General features: G+C 59.0%; 1 protein-coding gene across 1 annotated transcript; it reads right to left on the bottom strand.

Annotated features, from left to right (window-relative positions):
• Nucleotides 1-2,552: 2,552 nt before the first annotated feature.
• On the bottom strand, nucleotides 2,553-11,803 carry ATP5PO (ATP synthase peripheral stalk subunit OSCP). The gene is made up of 7 exons (XM_045852744.1): nucleotides 11,688-11,803; nucleotides 10,425-10,475; nucleotides 9,393-9,503; nucleotides 7,780-7,909; nucleotides 4,294-4,406; nucleotides 3,036-3,122; nucleotides 2,553-2,773 (listed from the first exon to the last, which is right to left on the bottom strand). Exons 1-7 carry the CDS (start codon nucleotides 11,721-11,723, stop codon nucleotides 2,660-2,662), a joined length of 642 nt encoding a protein of 213 aa, XP_045708700.1. The 5' UTR covers nucleotides 11,724-11,803; the 3' UTR covers nucleotides 2,553-2,659.
• Nucleotides 11,804-13,004: the final 1,201 nt, after the last annotated feature.

The raw sequence follows: 13,004 nt of genomic DNA, 5'->3' as shown, positions 1-13,004 counted from the left end.
CCCCGCCACCCCACCTGCACCTGCCAGAGGGAGACGGCCCCACTGAGAGAGGACCACACGCCGCTCCTCGGGAGATCAGGCCGGGTGGGCCACGCATCCCCTGCTCCTGCATCGGGCGCCGCAGGGAGGCGCAGCCTCTTGCTGGGTGGCTTGCCATCCGTGGAGGTCGGGTGACCGGCTCGGGGCCCTGCCTGGCTCCTGGGGAAGTGCCCAGAGGCCCCAACTGGTGTCTGTCTTTGCTGTCACCCCAGGTGGTCACACAGCTGGTTTGCGAGGAGGAAGCCAGCAAGGAGGGTGGTGTCGTGCCAGATGCGGGGCCTGAGGGTGCCAGCCCGGCCCCCCGGGGACCCAGCCAGGGCGGCTCGGGGGAATCCGCCTGCTGCCCGCACACCGGGAGGGTGTCTGGGGAACAGCCCCCCAGGGCCGGCTGCTTCGGGGGGACCCTGTTTTCTCCGGAAGGCCGACAGCAGGGGACCGCAGGGAACAGCTGGCCGGGTGAATGGGCGGGCGGGAGCATCTCGGGGACAAGCGGGGAGAGGCACGGGGCCGCCCCTCAGAGCAGATGCCCTGCTGGCTGCGACCGGGGTGGCCAGGGACACGGTGGCACAAGCACAAACCAGGGAGTGGGAGACATGGGGCCCATCCTACCGCAGCCCACCCCTGCAGGCATCTCCGGGGCGGCCCCGTGTCTCCCTCGCCGGTCAGCGGCGGATGCGTGTCCCCGGTATCACGAGGCGGCGAGGAAGCTTCATGAGGTGGCGTGAGCTGCAGGGCGTCCTGCAAGGAGGGTGCATCCGAGCGGGCGTTTGCAGCGCTAGTGGGGGGGGGGGCATCTGGACAGCCCTGGACAGTGACCTCGGGGGGAGACGGGGGGCAGGGGGCGGCTCGCTGAGTGGCGGCTGCTGTGCTTCCTCAGTCTGTTCTTGGGGTTGGGGCCCTGAGGCAGCCAGAGGCCATCGAGCCAGCGACCCACAGCGTCGGCGACCCCGAATGGAGCTCTGGGCCTGGTTGCCTGCTCTGGGCTGCGGTGCAGTGGGTGCCGCTATGTCCCTCCTGGGCGGGAGGCCGTGGAGGGGAGGGCAGAAGGTGGGGGACAGCAGGGCAGCGGAGCCCACGTCCCGGAATGCGTGCACGAGGTCTGCTCCATCTCTTATTTACGGAACGTTCTGGAGACAGCGACCTGGGCAGTGCCTGGCTCCCAGTGGTCGCCGAGGGAACTCGGTAGCCGGATCCCTGCAGGCCGGGTGGGGCCGAGGCCGCACCGCAGCCGGGAAGGCAGGCTCTGCTCCGGAAGCTCAGGTGCGGCGGCCACACCTGTGCGGGGTGGGGGTGTGGGGAGCTCTGAGGCTCCTCCTCAGCCCGCAATTTCCTTTCAGCCGGTCCATCTCAGGGCACACGCACTCATTACTGACATCGTGCGGCACGCCACAAAACGGAGTTCTTGCTGATTTGACAAAAAGCAGGTGTAATTTGGTCCATTCACTGGACAGTTGTGCTGGGTGCCGCCCTTTCCCCTCTGACACCCGAGGGGAGAGAGGCCAGTGCTCCTGACCAAATCGTCAGGTGTCGCCCGTTCTAAAGTTCCATGGCACACCTTTGGAAACCGCTGTGCTCAGGCAATTTCAGGGTGACTGTCATTGTCACAGAGGCAGAAAGGTTGACTTCTGTTCGGCTCCCAGTCCCCCAACCGGCCGGAGAGGCCAGGGCTGGCAGGCCAGCGGCCCTGCTGCTGGAGGGCCGCTCCGGGGAGGAGGGCCTGGTTCCCGGTCTGGGCCCCCATTCCCCGCCGCTCCTCGGCCCAGGCCGTCCGCAGCGGGGACAGCAGGTGAGAAACCGCGCTCTGCAGCCCCCCTTGCTAAGTCACAGCGCCAACCCGCCCTGTCCCCTCCGAGAGCTTGTTAGCACAGCGACTGCCGAGGGTTCCTGGGTCCTGGGGTGGGGACGCCTCTGTGGCCAGAATCTCTCCGGAAGCCCTAGGAGGGGACATCACCGCCTCCAGCCGTAGTAGGACGCCACGGAGTGCAAGGCGGAGACGGCCTCAAACCAGGCGAAAGCGCACGCGCTGGGAGCACTGGCTGCAGTAATCAGTGGGCGCCAACCGGCCACTGGCAGCCCTGTCAGAGACCGGCCCCTGTGGGTGGACCCGGCCTGCAGGGCACCGCAGGGCCGGCCAGAGGTGTGCCTGGAGGGGTGGGGGGCAGCGGCCGGCGCTGGCTGGCGCGCTCTGGGCTCAGAGAGCTACTGTCGGGGCCCTGACTTGAGAGGGCCCGGCAGCTCACGCCGCAGGACCACAGTGGCCGGCCAGGTCCGCCGCCCCTCCCCCACCCCGCACAGGCTCACCCCCGCCCAGGGCTCTGGGCCTAGAGGCCAGGGACACAGGCGACACCGGCAGGGCTGAGCAGCGCCCGGCACAGGAGGCCGCCACGCTCAATGCTCACGATTTTCCCGTCGGACACAAGTTTCCTCAAACCCCTGAAACCACCTGCACCAAGCAGATTCTCTAGTCAAAGGGCCGTAATCTTGAAAGTGAAAGAAAGACACAGAGACAGGGATCCGTGTATTTGCACTTTAAAAACAGTAAACACAGCGTCTCCTACTCAGGAAGCACTTTATTGCCGCTCCAAGCGGAAGAACCGGCACCGGCGGGGACGCCCGCACCTCAGAAGGCCTCCCGCATGGCCTTGCTCAGCTTCTGGATCTTGGTCTTCGCGGACATGTCGACGTATTTCTCTCCGATGCGCACGATCATGCCGCCCATGATGGACGGGTCGGTCTAGGGGAGAGAACAGCAGGCGCGGGGGACGCTCAGACACGCCCCTCACCGCGTGGAAGGGAAGGAAGGAAGCGCTGGGGACAGAGGGTGGGTGCCGTAGGTTCACGGCACGCCGCGTCCAGGGAAAGGGGCACCAGTCGTCGTTTCACCGAACGTGCGCAACCCCCACTACTGGCAGACGAGCACGTCATCAGATCTGACTCGTCACCACTGTGAGAGTCAGATTAACCCGAGGAAATACACCACGCAATTGAGAACATACCTTGACTTCTAACTTCAGGATCTGGTTCTTACTGAGGAAGCTGTTCAGGACCGTCCTCAGCTCGGAGAGAGTGGCTTCATCTAAGGGCTGAACGGGGAAAACCTCGCTGTGAATCTGGATACAGCGAACAGAGGCGTCCTGCGGTAAAGAAAGGGCCGCCCAGGCGTGCCCCGCCCCGCCCAGGCGTGCCCCGCCCCGCCCAGGCAGGCCCCCAGGGCCGCAGAGCCCGTCCCGCGTGGGTGCTGGTGTGGTGGCTGTGGGACGACCCTGGGCGCGAGCGCTGGGTCCGCGCTGGCTGCGCCACGTGAGCGGACGGAGGGCGCAGCCCTGCAGCGCGTGGCCTGAGCCCGCAGGCCCCTCCTGTGTGGCCCGCGGGCAAGGCTGGCACCCACTGCTCCCTTCGCCGAGAGGGGTGTTCTCCTCGGCTCTGTCGTCTCTAAGACCCATGGTTACCGCGCGCTCTGGCACACGCCGCGCCCCGACGCAGTGCCCGGGGAAGCCTGGGCGGTGAGCTGGCTCCGGCCGCAGGGAGCCAGCACAGAGCCGGCAGCCCGACCCCGGCCCCTCCGCCCCGGCCGGCTCCTCGTGAGGTGAGCACGCCCAGGGCGGCTGAAGGCCCGGCCTGCTCACCCAGGAGTCCCAGGCAGCAAACCCCTACCTCTGCGGAGTCCTATCAGGACCTCAGGGGGCGGGGCGGTGACACCTATCTGTCCAATCAAAACGTTACTTGGGAAGACTGAGGTCAGAGGGCCCCACCTGCCCACCCCCTCCTGGACTGGTCCTGGGGCCAGGCACCAGCCTGCTGCGCCCAGCCCGCCCCTTCGCCTGGACAGCCCTGGGGGGCGGCCGCTCCCACCTGCCCTTTACCTGGGCGAGAGCTGGGGTTCGAGCAGCTACGAGACCCACCCAGGGACCCACCCGAGAGGGAGGACAGTGCGGGGTCTGTGCCCTCAGGCACCGGGCAGGGGCGGTTCCTTCCGAAAGCCTGGACCCTCACTCCCGAGGAGTCCCAGACAAGCACCGGTACTGCGGGGTGTAAAAACTCCGGCAGAGACAAGCACCCTGAAACACCCACGTGGGCGTGATCACCGAAGAGTGCCCCACCCGGTGCGTCGCCCCGGGGACAGAAGCCACAGGAGCTGGCAGGGGGGAGGCCAACCTCCGAGTGGCGAGTCGCCCCCGACTTCCTGGCGCGAGCCTGCCTGTCCTTCCCGTCCCGCCGCACGCGGTGCCCGGACGCCCCGGCGCCCCCACTTACGGACGCGGTGGTCACGGTGCACGGCACCTCCCCGCGGTGGACGCTCATCATGGTGGAGAAGGCGGAGACGACGGCGGGCGTGCTGGTCAGACGGCCGTTCTCGGCGAGCAGGTCTGGGGGGGCAGGGGCGTCTCAGGGCGGGGCGCACGTGCGGGGGGCGGGGCGCACGTGCGGTCCGCCTCCAGAGCAGGCTCAGAGCGGCCTTCGCGGGGCGTGTTCAGAAAGACGGCCCCGAGAAGCACCTCAGTGCGGGGGTGTGCGGCTCCCACGGACCTGAGACACACACGTGTGTGTTCTTGCTTAACCCACCCACCTGTCCCAGCCGCCCACCCGTTCCCCTTCCCCTCTGGCAGCTGTCTGTGCGGTCTCCGCAAGTCTGTCTCTCGTTGTTTAGTTCACTTTGTTCATTAGATCCCATGTATAAACCACACGGTATCTGTCTCTCTCTGACCGGCATGTACCATTTAGCACAATCCTCTCCAGGTCCACCCATGCTGTTGCAAAAAGTAAGAGGTCCTTCTTTTTTAGGGCCACGCAGTAGTCCACTGTGTAAAGGCGCCCCAGGTGTGTCACCCACTCACGCACTGGCGGGCCCGGGCTGCTTCCGGACCCGGCGATTGTGGTAACGCTGCAGGGGCACGGGGCGCACAGGTTCTTTCGAGTCGGTGTTTTGGGGTTCTTAGGATGTACGCTCAGAAGCGGAGTCACTGGGTCACAGGGAGTTCCATCTTTAACTTTTTGAGGAAACTCCTGTTTCCCACCCTGGCCGCCCCACTCTGCAGTCCCACCAACAAGGGCAAAGTGCTCCCCTTGCCCGCATCCCCGCCAGGACGCGTCTGCCGATTCGTCTGACCACGGGCATTCCGACAGGTGTGGGGTGTGTCTCACTGTGGTTTCAACGTGCGTCCCTCTGATGACTGGTGCGGTTGAGCGCCTTCTCATGTCTGTTAGCCACCTGCGTGCCCCCTTTGGAGAAGTGTCTATTCAGGTCCCTTGCCCAGTTTTTAATTGGATTTTTTCCCCTTGGTGTTGAGTTTTCAAAGTCCTTTATAAATTGTGGCTATTAACCACTCATCAGATGTGTCACTGGCAAATGTGTTCTTGCATTCGCTGGGTCCTTTCCATTTTGTTAGTGGTCTCCTTCGCTGTGAGTGTGTCTAGTTTTTTAGTTCACTTTGTTCATTAGATTCCATGTATAAATCACAAGGTATTTGTCTCTCTCTGACTGGCATGTATCATTTATATGTCACAGAACCTTTCTAGTTTGATGACGTCCCACTATTATTTCTGTTTCCTGTGCCCAAAAACATGTATCAAGAACAAGATACCGCCTATGAGAACATCCAAGAATTTTACTGCCTGTTTTCTTCTTAAATTTTTTATGGCTTTCAGGTTTAAGTCTTTAATCCATTTTGAGTTTCTTCTTGTGTGGTGGAAGAAAGTTGTCTCGTTTCACTTTTTGCACATCTGACCCCCCCAGCACCATCTACCGAATAGACTGTCTTTGTCCCACCGCAGGGTCCTGCCTCCTTGTCAGACCTGAACTGACCGTGCGGGTGTGGGTGTGCTTCTGGGCTCTCTGTTCTGTCCCCTGACCCGTGGGTCCATTTTCACGCCAGCGCCGTGCTGTTGCGTCCACGGCAGCGCGGTGCTCCCACTTGTCTTCCTCCCTCCAGACTGCAGTGGCCACCGGGGGCCTTTTCTGGCCCCACGTCAGCTCTGGGGTATGTGTTCCAGTCGTGGGAAATGCGCCGCGTCCACACACAGCTCCGTCGCCGACACTCGGGGCGCCCCCCCCCGCCCGCGCGCGGGCTGTGCCTCCCCTCACGGTGTCGTCGTCAGGCCCCCCCCTGCGGTGTGTGTCTACGCGCAGGTCTCCCACACCCCGGCTACTTCACCCCTGGGTGTTTCACTTTGTGATATGACTGTGAACGGGGTTCTCCTCCTCGTCCCCCTTTCCAAGGGTTCACTATCGACGGGTAAAGAATGCCGCTGATTTCTGGATATTTACTTTGTATCCTGCCACCTTACTGAATTAACTGATCAGTTCCAGTATTTTTTTGGTGGAATATGAGGGCTTCTCTATACACAGCATCATGTCACCTACAAATAACGAGTTTTACTTCTTCCTTTCTAGTGTAGGTGCCTCTGATTTCTTCTCGTCTGACTGCTGTGGCTAGAACTTCCAATGCTATGTTGAGTAAGAGTGGTGAAAGCAGACATCCCTGTGGTGTTCTTTTTTTTAAAGATGTTACTTGCTTGTTTTTAGCGAAAGGGGAAAGGAAGGTGAAAGAGAGGAGTGGGAGTTGCTTCTTGTGCGTCCTCCACTGGCAACCTGGCCCACAACCCAGGCATGTGCCCCGATTAGGAATTGAACCTGTGACCCTTTGGTTCATAGGCCTGTGCTCAATCCACTGAGCCACACCAGCCAGGGCCCTGTCGTGTTCCTGATCTTCAGGGAAACAACTGTAGCTTTTGCCCACTGAACAAGACACTGGCTGTGGGTTTGTCACGTGTGGCCTCTGTCACACTGAGGTAGTTCCCTCCAGTCCCACTGTGTTGAGTGACTGCCACACGTGGGTGCTGGATGTTACCAGATGCCTTTTCTGCACCTGTTGATGTGATCGTGTTTTTATCCTTCATGTTATTTATGTGGTGAGTCCTATTTATTGATTCGTGGACACAGTACCAGCCTCGCACCCCTGGAATAAACCCCCCTTGGTCACGGTGTGTGATCTGCTGGATTCGGTTTGCTATATTGTGTTGAGGATTTTAGCATCTATGTTTATCAGATATTTTGGCCTATAATTCTCTTTGTCTGTAGTGATTTTATCTGGTTTTGGAATTAGGCTAATGCTGGTCTCATAAAATGAACTTGGGGGTCTTCCCTCTTCTTGAAATTTCTGGAACAGTTTCAGAAGGAGAGGCGTTAGTTCTTCTTTGAAGGTCTGGTATTCTGACCGCAGCTTGCAGTCTGATTTTCGCATTATGTCGCAGACTCCAAAGTCTGGCTACAAGCCCTCACACGAACACGGTCCGCACTCACAAACGGTCACCGGAGTGCAGACACCTTCAAGGAGCGGGGCGCAGCCCCAGCCTCGTGGACTGAAACACTGGGAGATGGGACATGACTGCACCTTAGCATCTTCAGGTGGCGCCCCTCAGCCTGCTCCCTTTCAGTCCCCACCCCGGGGTGTTCACTGAATTTGGAGGTGGGGGGGAAGACAGAGGAACACCGACAGCTGCCTCCTGCGTGCGCCCTGCCTGGGAACCGCGCCCGCACGTCTGGTGCCCAGGACGAAGCTGCACCCGGCCAAGCCACCCGGCCGGCGGCCCAGGGCCCCCAGCCCCCTTCAGTACACACGCTCGCCCGGGGAGCCCGTGGAGGTGCAGGTGGGGGGAGCCCGTGACGCCCGCACACCTCGCCCGCGGGCCCCACCCCCAGAGCAGCGCGCTCAGACCGCCGCGGGGAAGGCCCGTACTCACTGATCAGGTTGGACGTGAGGGGCGAGAACTTCTCCTTCGTGGTCATGTCCTTCAGGCTCTTCACCTTGACGGCGCGCTTTATGTAGGGGTTCATGATCGAGGAGGCCACCTTGGGGTCCTTCAAGATTTGCTGCAGGTGCCAGAGCAGTAACTTCTTAACCCCTTTAGCGTGCAAGTGACCCCAGCTGCCCCGCGCACACTTCCTTTCTTGTGGACCGCGCCCGGCACGAACCACACCGGCGCCCCTGGAGCAGGAAGGACGGCTGACGGCCAGCCGATCTCCTCTGCCTTCGAGGATGTACCGCACTGGGATTTTACGCGGGACACCGTGTTCCTTGAAAAAACTGGCACTTTATGAAATTTCTTAAAATTCATTTTTGCTTTTTGAGGGAGATTATATAAGAAAAGCAAGCAGCCCACGGGCCCCGTTCGCTGTATACGGTGATGCGCTTCCCACGGGTAGCAGCCTCGCTGTCCACGCACCGAGAGGGCACGGGGCGGCAGCAGGCGGGGGGGGGGGGGCGCTGACACTCACGTGCACACCTGGGATGGCACCGCCCCCTGGAGGGGCCCCTTCTCTCGGGCTGCCCCTGCCCCCTGCTGCCCCCTGCAGAGCCCCAGAGAACCCGCCCAGCCCGGGACGTCTCTGGTGCTTCCAGAGCAGCCGCCGTCCGTCTGGGGGGGAGATGCGGCACCCCGAGTGCGCCCACGCCGTCTGCGCTCTCGGACTGTCGCCTCCGAAGGCCGGTGGGAATCACAGCAGACGCTCCCCTAGTCGAGCTGCAGTATGGGCTTTGCTTACCCAGTTCGTCCCCTCTTCTCCTCATGGTAAAACGGGGAGCCCTCCCCCTGCGGCCCCCTGGTCTGCCCGTTCCTTCTGCCGGTCGGTACGGGCATCGGTGTGGGGCTCACACACTTCACCAGTCTGCTGCCCAGGATGCTCGGCTGGGCCCCGTCCCCTCACGTCTTGGGAATAAAATAATAACTAAAACCAGGGAGAGGCTTCACAAGGAAAATAAATCCCCAGTAAAATAGTATTTTCTAAAGACTATTTTGAAAATGCCTGGAATACAAGCATAGATTTTCAAAGGTGTCTTAATTCTCTTTTGAGATAAAATTTTTCTTTCTTTCTTTGAGATATTATTTACTTATTTTTAAAGGGAGGGGAAGGGAGGGAGAAAGAGAGGGAGAGAAATAATGTGTGGTTGCCTCTCATGTGCCCCCTGCTGGGGACCTGGCCCACAACCCAGGCATGTGCCCTGACAGGGAATCGAACTGGCGACCCTTTGGTTCTTAGGCTGGCACTCAGTCCACTGAGCCACACCAGTTAGGGCTGACAAATTTTCCTATGTTACCAACTCACATTATTATTTCTCTTAGCCTAAGTGTTGGTTCATTAACGTCCTTATATGTATCTCTTCGTACCTATTCTGCAATAGGTTTAGAACCGTAACACCCAGCACTATTACTACCCACATGGTTCCAGAAAAACAGGGTCTTTCTTTTTCTGCAGTTCTCTGGGGGCGACCTCCCTGGGGACCGCGTCACTGAACGACTAAAGGAGAAGACATACAGCGGAAACTCAGGGAGAGACGCACGGGGAGGCTCCTTACCGCTACTCGCAGCAACTCCTTCTCCACTTGCTCCAGCTTGTTCTGCTTCGACGCCGCGGAGTACAGGGCGGTGGCGTAGCGCCCTTCGATGCCGTACACCTGGACGGGCGGCTTTAAAGGAGGGTGGGGGCGCGGAGAGGAAAAGGGAATTAGCCAAGACCATACTATACTGTCCATAGCAAAGTCGCACAGTTGTGATGTAGAAGATGCATCTCCTTTATCACCAGTCAGTCTGCCCTTGTGCCCAGAGAGCCATCCCGAAGGGCGGTTCTCAAACTAACGAGAAATATCTCCATGGCCGGGCCAGTCTTTGGGTGTCCACAGCCTCACCTCACAGCGAGGGCCTTAGGGAACATGGTGTCTCACATCCCTTTCAGCGTAACTATTTAGAATTAACTGCGGTAACTGAGACGAGCTGACACTTCTCTTGCATGCGACGCCAGTCAGTCTGCACTCCAAGTGCGGGAGGGTTTTGGCACCGACGGAGGCAGTTCTGAGCACGCGAGAGCCGCGAAACCAGGTGTCTGTGAGACGCACCTGAGCACGCTCCGTGCATCTCAGCACCACGCAGGCGTCTCCCACCGGTTCGGTGGCGCCCTTTAGCCATGCAGTGCGTGCCCGTGAGGCTCGGCACACTGTGAGGCTCGGCCGCCTCCTCACAAGGAGCCACAGGCTTCCCTGCGCATCGCTATTTGTGCGGGACTGCTCACAGGCTAAGGCTCTGGGTGGCATTTAGCTCCAAGACCTTGGACAAGTCTTCCCGAGCCTCAGTTTCCTCTTCTGAAAATGGGAAGACCAGTTACTCGCCATCGCTGTTCTGGGGTTCTAGGAATCCTCCTAGTTAAAGGCCACGCGGGGGCCTGTCGCACAGCAGGCATTCGACATCATCTGTCCCCCAGCCCCACACACACTACGCGCTTTGGGAACCACAACTGGGCAGCAAGGTTCAGGAAGGAACCAAACGGAAGTCCACGCCCTGGCGGTGCTGCTGCTCGTCTCCGCTTTAAACTGACAAAGAACGAGCTGACCTACCCGCACGAGCTTGGCGAACGGCCTGGCCACAGATGTGCTGAAGCACCGCACCTTGAAAACGAGGGAAAGCAAGTCAAATTGAGAATACTTGAAGAACTTCTATCTTTAAGAAAAAAAATTTTAAACGTGAATTTTACATGGCGAGTTTCCCATGTTTCTTTGTACCATCACCCAGGTTCCGGGAGGGGGGGCTGCTCTGTGCCGGGAGGGAATCTCCCTGCTGAGAACCTCCCCGTTGCCTGGGGGTCTGCCTGCCTGGCGCCCTCCTCCTTTGCTAGAACAGGCCGAGGCCCGCAGGCCAGCGTAAAAACACTAATTTCGATGAAATTTGTGTTTCAAAACATTTAAAGGGTTTTTAGCATTTATATTACCACCCTTGGGCAGGATTTTAATAAAAAGCGGGAGGATTGCAGTCACGATTTGCAAGAGGCGAACGTTCTCAGAGCCCAAGCGCTGTCTGCAATGAAGCCCAGCGCCCGCACGAAGCAGGGTGCGCAGGGTGCGGGGTGAGAACAGGCTCCCGCGGTGGGAGATGGCGCCGTCTGTGCAGCGGCAGCTTGGAGTCTGCTCTTTAAAAGACACTCACAGGGGCACAGGCCACCTTCAAGCAACTCCAGCTCCGCAGTGTTCTACCACAGAACTGCTCGCGAGGATTGCAAAAATGCAACACTTAGGGGACAGTCACGTGAGCTGCCAGAGGCCCCTCCAGGTAAAGCATCATGTGGATACGTAGTGTCAAGAGCACGAATTTCCTATCTTCCGTGTGACTCCGTAGAATTGGATCTCAGCTCTAGCCCCTTGTGGCCGAGCAGCCAAGGCCGGAACATTTCAACGTTTCTGTCTCATTTTCCATATAAAAACGTGGGCGGCGCTTTACAAATGTTCCTTAGCACTCCTGTGACCCCTGACCGGTCTGCGCACAACCTGCAATGGGAGATGACCTGGGGGCGGGCCGTGCCCTTCACTCGCCGTCCGGGGAAGCCGGGCCCCCAGCTCCTGGGCCTTCAGGCCTGTCACCCCCGGATTGGTGCTCGCAGGACGCCCGGGGGAGGCGCGCGCAGCCCCGCGCCCCCTGCCCGCGACGCCCGGGGTGCGGATGCGGGGCTGCCCGAGCCTCCTCGCGTCGCCTCTATTCGCCGGGCCCCACGACACTGAAGGGCGGCCACACTCCCCCAGCTGTGGCCGCGCACCGTGGCTCTAGGGGTCTCGAACAGACACCCTCGGAGGGTCCCTCCCGCTGGCTTTCAGGACCTCCAGTCTCACCTGCCGGGAGAGCCCGGACACTGCCGTGGAAGCCATCTTCTCCCGGGCGGCTGTAGGTCAAACCGGAGCTGGGAGAGAGGTGGGAGGGCGCACGCGTGCGTCAGCGTAGCCGCTCGGCCCGCTGGGAAATGTAGGCGTACGTCGTCAGGCCGCATGCGCTGGGGCCTCCGCTGGGCTGGGAGTTGTGGTCCTTAGAAGTGGTTGTGACCTACCGGGCTGGGGGTGGGGTTGGTGGGCTCAGGGAGCACTTGAAAAAGAAATACCTGCGTAACTAAGCGCCCGTTACTGTAGAATGGATTAATTGTCCCTAGTTTTAAAATTTCCATTTAGACAAATACGGTGGCATTTGTTCTATGTCACATTCCACACTGGCATCATTAGCATCCTTACTACTACCCGTGCTTCCAACCACGCCAAAGTGTGTATCAAGTGCAGCTCCTCACGCTGTATTAAAAAATAATAAAATAAAATAAAAAGAACCTAACTTTACAGCCCCAGAAGCAGACACTACGTGCCTCGTACCTGGGACATGACTGCCCCTTCGTCACTCCCCGCCTCCTGCCCTGCCGCATCTCACCTGAGTACAGCAACCGTTTGGGTAGAGTGATTACCCGAGAATCAGACCTCAAGTAGAACTGGGGTTGGAGCAAGTGTGACATTGGAGCTGAGGACCCGACAGTAGCCTTCATAAAAACAACCTGTGTTCAGCCCGTTTCCCCCGACGTGGAGCTGACTCTAATTCTCTCTTCTGTAATGAGACAGAATGGGCCCGCAGAGCTACCGGGCTGCAATAACGGGGTGCTGTGGCCAATGAACACGTTTTTGTCCGCTCACATCTATTACAGGAGCACAGATTAATTCATCAATTTATCCTTTTAGAGAGCAGTTTTTCTCATCATTACAAAAAACTTGTAAAAATGCAAACAAGTGGAAGGAACGTGATTGTCCGCTTTCCCACTACCAGAGGCAGCTGTTGTCGGTACCTGGTGGTGGTGTCTCCCCGCAGTTTCTCAGGCAGTCGCCTGAGCTGCCCTGGCCTGAATCCCAGTCCTTTTGGTGACCTTGGCCCAATCACATAACTCCTCTGTGCTTCAGTTTCTTCATTATAAAATGGGCATTACATATGATAGCACCTGCCTTGTAGGTTGTTAGGAAGAATAGGGAAGTTAACGTATATGTCATAAAGTGTTTAGAATAATTGCTCGACACAATGGCAATCAATCATGTTAGTTCTTTATTTTGTGTTTATTTTTATTACATAGACAGATTCACAATTTGCATACAATTTGGTATCTTGCCTTTTCCCTTCATACATGA

Source organism: Phyllostomus hastatus, unplaced genomic scaffold (assembly GCF_019186645.2).
Source record: "Phyllostomus hastatus isolate PE091 unplaced genomic scaffold, TTU_PhHast_1.1 phas_contig_948, whole genome shotgun sequence".
NCBI lineage: Eukaryota > Metazoa > Chordata > Mammalia > Chiroptera > Phyllostomidae > Phyllostomus > Phyllostomus hastatus.
Note: the sequence above shows the minus strand (reverse complement) of the source record. Positions and strands in the feature narration are given on the sequence as shown.